This window comes from Populus alba, chromosome 17, assembly GCF_005239225.2.
Source record: "Populus alba chromosome 17, ASM523922v2, whole genome shotgun sequence".
In the NCBI taxonomy this organism is placed as follows: Eukaryota; Viridiplantae; Streptophyta; class Magnoliopsida; order Malpighiales; family Salicaceae; genus Populus; species Populus alba.
In genome coordinates this window covers 12015900-12026981 of record NC_133300.1, presented here as the reverse complement: position 1 = coordinate 12026981, position 11082 = coordinate 12015900, and the positions used below count along the sequence as shown (strand labels likewise).

At 35.6% G+C, this 11082-nt stretch overlaps 1 protein-coding gene and 1 pseudogene across 1 annotated transcript; one reads left to right on the top strand and one right to left on the bottom strand.

Moving 5' to 3' along the window:
• LOC118054922 (serine/threonine-protein kinase PBL36-like) overlaps nucleotides 1-4913 on the top strand; it is a 5799-nt pseudogene extending 886 nt beyond the window's left edge.
• A 1551-nt stretch (nucleotides 4914-6464) lies between these two features.
• LOC118054921 (UDP-glycosyltransferase 92A1-like) lies at nucleotides 6465-7953 on the bottom strand. The gene has a single exon (XM_073405543.1). It carries the CDS (start codon nucleotides 7951-7953, stop codon nucleotides 6601-6603), a length of 1353 nt encoding a protein of 450 aa, XP_073261644.1. The 3' UTR covers nucleotides 6465-6600.
• Between the last annotated feature and the right edge of the window lie 3129 nt (nucleotides 7954-11082).

Here is an 11082-nt window from a genome sequence, read left to right as displayed (position 1 = left end):
TGTGATTGGTAATCATCAAAACATTCTATTCTCCTGTTCTTACTGCTCTATGCATCGTGCTCCCTGAGTAGGAACATTATACACTGGACACTGGAAGGATACTGAAGTCGAGTGGTGATGTAGAGGGAGGTGGGGGTGTGAACAGATATGTTAGTAAGCTTGATTGTAAATTGAAGAGAAAGGAAGTGTGAGGCAAATTTATGTAGCTATTTAAATTCTGATTCTTCTCCTCCTCGTCATCTATATCCAATCTTTATTGCCTCTTCATCTATTGCTGAACTTGCTTTGATGCAAATGGTTTTTCTTTAGCCGGATTCATTTTGGAGTGGCATGTTGTTCTTAACAAACAGGTCTATCATGATCATTTGCTATATTATCCATGCATTGATAAACATGATAGCGACAAGCTTGTCTGCTACTTCTTCATTGAACTTGATTAGAATTCAGTAATTTGTCATTTTTCCAATTAGTTCTCTTGAGAAATGTTGTTAATAAGTTGCTACATATAAATATTAAGAGACAGATGCTACTGGATTTGAATATTAGCAAGTAATTTCCCGTTGCTTTGGTTTTTTCAGCGCAAGTAATCTACAAATCGATAAGAACAATGAGACCAAAACAGTTGTTCCAAGCAATGTCTTCACTACCACACAACTAGCAATATCAGAGAGTGCATCCTCATTTCCAACATTTAGTGAGGAATTGAAGCTTGCTTCTTCAGCTCCGAAAATTTACATTTAATGACCTTAAGTTAGCAACTAGAAAACTTTAGACTGAGAGTCTTCTTGGGGAGGGTGGTTTGGGTGCGTCTTCAAAGGTTGGATTGAGAGAACGGAACTGCTCCTGTGAAACCTGGCACTGGGCTTACTGTTGCAGTGAAAACCCTCAACCATGAATGGCCTTCAGGGTCATAAGGAGTGGCTTGTATGATCTCTTCTTTCTATTTGTCACTTCCATTTGATCTTTTAAATGCTAGATGATTTTTGTTCTTAGAAAATAAATATGCCTACATGAATTCTCTTACTTTAATATTATTAGTCATGTTTTCCACAATATTTCAGGCCGAAGTTAGTTTCTTGGGAATCTTCTTCCATAAAAACTTGGTAAAATTGGTTGGTTACTGCATTGAAGATGATCAAAGGTTGCTGGTGTATGAGTTCATGCCAGAGGAAGTTTGGAGAATCAGCCTCAAATATTCAGAAGTATGAAGCTATCGCCTAAAATTTGGCCTTATTTGTCTCTGATTATGCTTATCAAATTTTTACTGTGGAAAAAACTAGTGTATATTACCATAATGTTCTATGTGCAAAACCAATAATTATTTGTGTTCCCACACTTCATAATAAGATACACATATTTTACAGGATATTTGACAGAGTATAAACTAACATGTTCAAGAAGAGTCACTTGCTTATCTCTGCCTTTTTTTAAAGAGATAATTCGCTTATGATATGTCTATTTTACCACAGAAAAGAGCAAGATCTTTGATTGTGCCTAAATCATGATCACACTCTTTGAAGTCTGTGTAGAAAGTGTCAAGTTCTTGATTTGAGACACACCAAAGAGTGAGATGATCTTTCCTAAATAACTAGCCCCATAAGTGTCTCAGAGCCTTAAAATTCTACATCTTTGCTGCCATAATATTTTTCTTCTTTTTGAAGAAAAACAGAACAAAGCCTTTGGAGATTAGCATTTTTTAGATGTGGCATCAGTCCACTTGGAGGTGATAATTATGGGTCATCACTTGCATGGGTTAGGAGAGAAGTGTTTCTGTATATTGACCTCCCAGTTTAGTAATATTGTCTTCTGTGACATTGCTAAACAACAACAACAACAACTCTGTAGCATTCTTTATTGCTTGTTTATGCAGGTAGATTGATGCCTTGTTTGGTAAAAAGTTGATTTAACTTTGCAAATCTTGAAATTGTAGGAGTCTGCCGTTGGAAAACTTATTAGCTAGCATCACAATTATGAAGAAGGATCTAGAGATATATCATGTAGAAATAGGTTTTAGAAGGTGATTTTGAATGTTTTGAGGAGTTTATAGGGGGCCTTCATTGGTTTTTCCATTTACTTAAAACAGCATGTAACCTTTTTGTTCTTGTAAGTATAAAACAGCCAGATAGCAGTTATTACTCATCTAACCTCTTTCCTAATCTTTCCAATCAAAAACCTGTTTCAGATGTTACCATTCCTTCAGAAAATGATTTTTATAGGTCCCTAAATCAACACAATCTCTCTTCCCACATATGCTTGTTTTGTTTGAGATATAATCTGCAATCGATGCTTACTTTTCTCTGGTAACAACCATGTTATGTGCAGAAGGGTCCTTGCCTCTTCCTTGGTCTATCTGGATTGAAATTGCTCTTGGAAGCTTGCGCAAGCTCTTGCTTTCCTTCATGAGGAGGCTGACAGACCAGTAATATATCGTGATTTTTAAAACATCTAATATATTATTAGACGCGGTATGTGGCTTAATATATGCATGTATTAGAAATTACTTCACTAAACATTCCTCTTTTCAGTCCCTCTCTGATTCTGATAACAAGACAATACTGTTTTAGGACTACAATTCCAAACTTTCTGATTTTGGACTTGCCAAGGATGCTCCTGATGGAGGCAAAACTCATGTGTCTACCAGAGTTATGGGAACCTATGGCTATGCTGCCCAGAATATGTGATGACTGGTGAGTGGACTTTAATTCCTTTCCCTCTACGTGTTATGTTATGTGTAGATGTATGGATACCTTTGAATGAACGATGGGAATTGCCTGTTAGTTGTTGAATTTCCTTGCAATGGATAAGGAGGCAGTCAGTCAATCATGTTAAAAATCGAATGTTCTAAATTGTCTGAGGTAAGGATTTAAACTGCAGCATTTTAGTGTTTGCCTATATGAATGAGACTTGGTTAGGACAAGCTTATTGGTGCTAATGAACAGAACAATTGGGCGCAACTTTTCAGGCCTGGCTATATATATATATATAAAGAAGGATTAAATGCAATTCATTTTCAGCCTCAGGAAATTGGAGTAAGAGATGACCTTATATCTGTTTGGCTTCATTCTACTGCTATAATTTTTACAGCACCACCATACGCAAGTATATGGGTGAAAGGAAATCATGTTCCATGGCATTGTGTGATACATGTGGGTTTGAAGATGCCACAAATCTTATATCACTGCTCTCGTAGAGGGGAGAATGGAGATCTTTCTATGAAAGATAACTCCTGCAATTTCGTGTACTTCAGAGCATGATTGTAGTGGTCCTCACCTTGTCTGCTACCACCCAATCTTGCTAGTCCGCCATGGCATCGTCACTATTGAAAAGTGCAAAACTCAGTAGTAGTCTTGTCTTTTTTGGCTTGAACCCAATGATTAAAACAGCCATCTTCTATCGCCTCAGTCACATCTAGACTTGAAAAGCATGTCAAGAAAGGTAGAATTTGAGATGGTATTTGGATTAAGTTTCCAATTGAGTTTGTACTCTTGTATTGCTGTAATTTCATGACAAAATAAGATCAGACACCCTGGTATCAAAATAGGACCAGATCATTTGTATCTAGTGACTGTAATGCCAGAACATTCATACAAAACCTGTTCTTTCTGTGTCATGGATGCTATCTCTGAACTAATTTTCATGACTGGCAACTTCCTGTATTTTGGCTGGAGTCTTGCTTTTTAATCATTATCCATCCTTGTCCCCTGTGTTTATTTAATCTTAGACGTTTTAAAAGGCATGAAGATAATGAGAGATTTATGTATGTTCATAAAATTATTTCCTTTGTTTGAAAAGCTGTTTAAGTAATTCATCACGTTCTAATTTTAGCTATGCTGGTGTTGTGATAACCCACATGTCATGTTTTGGTGGAGGACCAAATCTTTTATGTCATATCCAACTATCTTGGTCAGCAGAAATCTGTCCAATTCTTATTACTCGTGTCTTTCAGTCACTGCTGTTTGTAGAAATCGTGGCAATGCTGCTTTTGATAAACTGATGTTATGCCAATCTAATGTTTTCCACTTTGGTTTAGGACATTTGACTTCAAAGAGCGATGTCTACAGCTTTGGAGTAGTCTTACTTGAAATGCTCACTGGCCGAAGATCAAAGGACAAAAACCGACCAAACGGGGAGCACAACCTTGTGGAATGGGCAAGGCCACATTTTGGGGACAAGAGAAGGTTCTACCGCATATTAGACCCTCGCCTTGAAGGCCATTTCTCAATCAAAGGAGCTCAGAAAGCTATTCAATTGGCTGCCCAGTGTCTTAGCCGTGACCCCAAATCCAGGCCCCGGATGAGTGAAGTTGTTGAAGCACTGAAGCCTTTACCAAACTTAAAGGATATGGCTAGCTCTTCGTACTACTTCCAAACTATGCAAGCAGATCGCAACAAATCAAACATGAATGCTAAAAATGGCATTAGAACAAATGCAGGATTTATAACAAGGAACGGACAACCACTGAGGAGCTTAAGTGATGTGCGTGCATCTCCATATAACCAGCAGCCTCGGCAGTCACCAAAACCTAGAGGGAAAAACTCGTAGCACTATAGTTGCGTTTATATTATATCTGGATTCAGCTTTTTGGCAGTAGCTTCAGCAGTTTGAAATAGCACTGAGGTTTGTTCCATCGTTAGTCTGAGAAGTGACGTCTGGTCATTTGTTATTCATCCACCATGTTCAATCAGTAAAATGATGGAACGAGCCCGGAAATTATAATGCATCGTCTGTGATTGGTAATCATCGAAAACCATCTATTCTCTGTTCTACACTGGACACTGGAAAGATACTGAAGTCAAGTGGTGATGTAGAGGGAGGTGGGGGTGTGAACCGATATGTTAGTAAGCTTGATTGTAAATTGAAGAGAAGGGAAGTGTGTGAGGCAAATTTATGTAGCTATTTAATTCTGATTCTCCTCCTCCTCCTCCTCCTCGTCATATATCCAATCTTTAATTGCTGCCTTCATCCTATTCTGAACTTGCTTTGATGCAAATGTTTTTCTTTATCGGACTTGATGGAAATTGGAAATTGAAATGCATCTTGAAGAGGGAAGAGCAAGGCAACACACACACACACACACACACACTCTTCCAACGAAAAGTATTCATCTTGGTGCTGAGGCCGGAACCGGGAAGGTTTGGAGGGGATTTTGCATCCGTCGAGGCTGAGGCCGGCGCTATTTTCAGGAATCTAGCTAGTAGATGAATTCTGACAGTTTGATCAGAGCTAGTAGATGGTTGAAGGATCTTCATGCTAGTAGATGATCGCAACCACCTATAAACAGTGTAATCGGTTCAACTAACACTGAAAAAGATGTCCACCCATAAACAGGTCCATTATTTAAAACAAAAATCCAATTATAATATGGAATTTGAGAGGGGGGAAATGCACACACAGCACAAGACTCTGATACGTTGCTGCCAAGGTTGTCAACAGACATGCCGTCATTCATAATTTGTTTGTGGTATGCAAGCCAGTTGGGGACAATCTTGGAGGAGCGTGATGACTGTTTCAGTACTCAATCTTGAAAATGGACATAAATTTCCGAAAATATAAAAAAAATATTATAATTTAAAAACTTAAAAAATTAAATTTTTTAAAAATACTTTTCAACCAGTTCCAAACCTCCAATTGCGGTTGGAAGAAAGCATTGCTGCCTGTAATAGCTGTAATAGTGAGTCCGTGTAGGCCGCTATGGTTGCTTTCTCATTTAAGTAAATACTTACTATAATTTTGTTATTTTTTATTTATTTTGAAAATTACATTTATGAATCAATTTAAGTTTTAAACTTAATAAAAAAAAATTAAAATACTCGTATAGAATATATCAAAAAATCAATATTATAATTTTTGCTTTTAATTTTGATTTCTTTCTCTTCAAAATCCCTAATATTTTTTCTTAGATTGCTAATAGAATGAAATTAAACAATAGAAGAAGTGTATGATATTTTTTTTTATTAATATGAATGTTCAGACTAGTTTGCACATACCTTGACTAATTTCATGGACCATATAAATCTCTAGTAGCCATCATATAAGCAATCACAAGATTTAAACCTGATATCACAGAGGAAACAAACCTCTTGAAAGAAGTACATGTTATTGGTCTTATTGTTTCTAGCATTTGTTAAGTTACAAGATTTGTGCACTACGGGGTCATGAAATTAGGTTTTGAACATAATCTCTTTGTGTGTAATAGCATCAAGAGCAATGTTTTTTGTTCATTGTTCTTAATAAGTCTTCATTTTCTGATTTTTTTTTTTGTCCCTTCATGTGTTCTCTCTCTCTCTCTTTTTTTTTCATGTGTTTACAAGATATGTTTTTGCATGTCTGGTTGTAAAAATGCTAAAACGAAAGGACATGGGGTCAGTGTGGGCGGATGAAGCCGAATCCAGTTGTCGGTGGAAGTGCATAGCTACCATGCCGGGATGACAACTGCTGTCTATTCCATAAATTTATAATCTTGAAATAATTTGATAGAAATCCTTCCGATGTATGCTCCAATGCTTGGTACAGAGGGAATAAAGAACATAGTAAAACTGAAGCAATCAATAACAACGACCTAGAAGGTTTAATCCTCATTAAAAAGGATCAATCAAGCGATTAACTGATACTATTAATCATCTGCCATTTTGATTGAAGGGTCTTGATAAGATCATCTAGAGCTTTAACAGAAGATCCTTTGTCTTCTCCTTCATCTCTCACTGATGCCCTCAACTGTTCTTTAATCACCATTGCCTTGCTCCTCATATCACCTCCCTTCCCTTTCCTGTCCATCACCAACTCTATCACTCTCTTCACCTCCTTCGAATCAATGCTGCTCTGAACTCCCCTTGCCAGCTCCACACTCACACCCATCTCCTCCACCAGCATTTTGGAATTATAGGCCTGTTCAGCCGCCAAAGGCCATCCTATAATTGGAACAGCTTGGCTCAAGCTTTCCAACACTGAATTCCACCCACAGTGGCTTAGGAACGCTCCTGTGGACTTGTGTGACAAAATCTCCAATTGGGGCGCCCAGTTCCTCACCAACAAACCTTGTTTTCTTTTCTCCATTCTTTCTTCAAATCCTTCTGGTAGGTATTCTGCTCTAAATTCACTTCTTGGTTCGAAACCAACAGGAGGCCTGATGACCCAGACGAAAGGTTTCGCACTCTCTTCCAACCCAATTGCTAGCTCCATCATCTGGGAGGGACCTACGCTGTTTTGAGAACCAAAAGAAATATAGAGCACCGAAGCTGGACTGTGCGATTCAAGCCATTCCATGCATTTCTCAATAGAAATCTCTAGTTTTTTACCAGCACGTCTTGTGCTTATACCTGATGCAGCTACAGATAAAGAGGAATCATCATTGTTGAGCACCATTGGTGGCAGAAGAGGCCCTATAGCCCAGACAGGAAGTTTGAGAAAGTTCCTCAACCATTCCAATCCTGCAGGCTCAAATTCCTCAGCTGTATTGCACAACCACCCAAAAGATTGCATTGAAAGTGAGATCTGTGACTGAAAAAACTTAGACCAAGAATCAGTGCCATCAGCATTTCTTAAGAAATGATGCAACTGATTGACGTGAAAGCGACAGCTATCAGGAAATCCCGGCAAATGAAACTCATCAGAATCACTTCTACCTCGTTGAGGAAGATTGAGCCAAAGAGAAGAGTAAGCCAAGGTTCCATAAGCACCACCTGTAGAGAAAGTGACATTCACAGTCCCCAGACTGCTCGCAACTTCGGTTGCCCATCCAAGGAAAACATCTGATATTATACAAAGTGGGGGGTGACCTTGTTTAGCTGCAATATCAGATACAAGGCTGTGAAATGGTTTCCTAAGACCTAGTGATGCAGAGAAAAGTTTGCCAATCGAATCCAGAGACAGGTTCTCGGAGTTTTCAGGCAAGCCATTATCAGTATTGCAAAAAGGTAGCTCAAGGAGGTGGATATGGTCATTTTTCTGGTTCATCGGATGAGGAGTTGAAGGTGGAAGAAAGGTACTGGATGTTAAGAGGGGTGCTTGCAATGGATATTTTGAAAACCAGTTGCTTGATGGATTTGTCTTGCAAGAGCAAGAAAAGGTATGAGATGGCCATGAGCCATAAACGGGAGCATCACTATCTGTTCAATAGATTTAGACGCCATTAATAATTTTGTTGAGGTTTGTGCTCAAACTGAATTTGGCTCAAGAACTGGATCTACACTGAGATGGGAGAAGAGTCCTGGCCTCCTTACAAAGATGCCCTATAAAGGTTCCATCTAGAACTGTTTTGTTTTCATGTTTTTAAATTATTTTAATAGGTTAATATTAAAAATAATTTTTAAAAAATAAAAAATATTATTTTAATATACTAAAAGTAATTTTTAATTTATTTAGATATTAAAGTGATGGTTGATTTAAGATGGATACTGATTTAAGAACTAGAAAAATCACTGAGTACAGTTCTATTTTAATTTCAAAAATCTAAAAATGATTGAACGAGTTCAACTCAATTTAATTTCATTAAATATATATAAATAGAACCTAACCCTAAAATACTTTTTCTAATAAATTGGGGACAACTAGGTGCCACGTGGGATTTCATATTGGCGGGAAAGACGACGACAATTCCCCGACATCGAGGATAATGTCATAAAGATGATGCAGTCCAGTGCATCGGTAATGCACACATTTGATCCCTGTTTTGGATCCTTTCCTTTAAATCCAAGCCTTCTTCAACATTATGTAAACGATCTTTAGGAAATGTGATTATTTTGTTTTTTTTTTTTAATGTTTTTTATATTAAAATATAATAAAATAATTTATTTTTTATTTTTTTTTAACATCAAAACAATCTAAAATTTATTAAAAAAATTGAATATTTTAAAAAACATTGGTTGACCCACATTTCCAAACAAGTTAAATTTTCAATAAACCCATAAAAAATAAAATTTGATATTTGAAAGTTTAGTAGTAATTTTTTTTTAAAAATGTGTTTTTATTTGAAAATAAATTAAAAATAATATTTTTTTTATTTTTAATTAACATATCAAAATAATATAAAAATATTAAAAAAAATAATTTAAAATAAAAATAATAAAATGATTTTAAATTTTAAAATATTTTTATAATATAAAAACAATTAAACTAAACAATTCTCATAACAGTACCTCCCACTTGACCTATTCATCATTCTATATCTAGATTTTAAACCTTTTTTCAATCAAAAGTGTCTTTGACTACATTCAAAAAGTATCCAGTACAAGTAAATGCATGTCAAATCATTCATCAGGATGAAATTAAAAGCTCCTAGGTTTTTTTAAAAAAAATTATTATAGTTATAAGTTTTTAGATTAATTTATATATATAAAAACTAAATTCTCTAAATTTTAAAATTACTAATTAGATAAGATATTTATTGATTCTAAAATTTATTGTACTTAAAATGATAATATCTGAAAAACAAATCTAACACCTAACCAATTAAATTATATTCTTTAAAGTTAGAATCTTAAACATCTCAATTAATTTCTGAAGATTTTAAAGTTAATAACTAGATAAATTTTTAACGATTTTAAATTTGTGGCACTCAAATTAATAATTTTTTAAAAAAATCTAAAAGTTGACCATTTAGACCATGTTTGGGAACGCGGTTCAACCGGCGTTCCCAAAAAAATTTTATTTTTTTTTTGCTAAAATTGAGTGTAGTTTGTATTTTTTAGATCGTTTTAATGTGCTGATGTCAAAAATAATTTTTAAAAAATAAAAAAAATATCATTGACATGCATTTCGGCATAAAAAGTTATTTGAAAAGCAACCATTACCACACTACCAAACACGTTCTTAAACTGTTTCCTTAAAATTAGAAGCCACCAGGTTCTCTAACCTTAGGTAACATGGGGTTAATAATTTAGAGCAAAAAAAAAAAAGAAACAAGAGTAGGATTTAAAAATAAAGTTTTAGAGGTATAAAAAGTAGTAAAGAATGAAATGTGAAATGATATTTGATCTGGATAAAATAGATAACAATATAAATCAAAATATTAGATTTAAAAACAGTGTTCCTGTTCTGGGTTTTTTTGTTTGGTCTTGCCTTGTGTAATTTTCCAGTGTCTTCGTTCTTCTTCCTTTTCTGCTTGTCCTCTCGGTCTCTCCTCCTCCTGCGTGTTTTTATCTGTTCTTTATTTTTTTTTTTTAATTTTCGTTGGCTTCCTTTTATAGGGCCATAGCAGCTGGTTGTTCCCCAGCAAGTCTCTTCCTCCCTGGAGGGAGGATGAGTATTGCTGGGGTGTTAGTATTCTGCCGGGTCTCTGATTCCAGGAGTCCTGCCATTGCAGGGCTCTTGGTTGTGGCTTTCTTCACGTCTCCAATGGCGTCTTGTGGGGGAGGACCTGAGAAAACAGCTGGGATTGCCTTGCGCTTGTGGGTTGCCTGGGATGATCGTCAATTTCCTGTTGCAGGGAGCTTCTTCAGTTTTCAGAGGAAGAGGACGGTGAATAGAAATAAAAAACGACGCCGTTTCTGGGGTGGGGCGGCTATTTTTCATTTGGGTCCTCTACGTTTTAAACATGTTTGAATCGGAATCCTGTGCCAAATTATAATTAACCCCTATATTGCGGTACCTTTCACAAAACGATCTTTGAACTTTAATCTCTTGCAATGTTGACCTAAATCAGCTCTGAAATGTAATAATTGTTCAATTAAACCCCTGATTTCATTAATTAAACTGAATCTAAGCTCAATTAAGAATCCAAACTTATCAATTCTTCAATTAAACTCCTGGTATCATTAATTAAACTGAATTAAAGTTTAATTGAATACTCAGACTTGTTAATTCTTTTAATTTCTTTCAAAATTAACTTTCAAAGTGATAATTCCACCCAGATTAAACCCTCACAACTTCTAATTTGTGTTATCTTGACCCAAATTTTGATTTTTTTCATTCATTTAATATTTTTTTATTTCATTTTCTTTTTATTAAAAAATAAAATAGAAATCAAAATTTGAGTTGTAACACCTGCAATGATAGGTTACTTGTTATCCATTAGACACTGCTTAAAATCCAGCCAACACTATGGTAAATAAGAAATTGAGGGAGGGGATTTTGGCCTAAAAATCT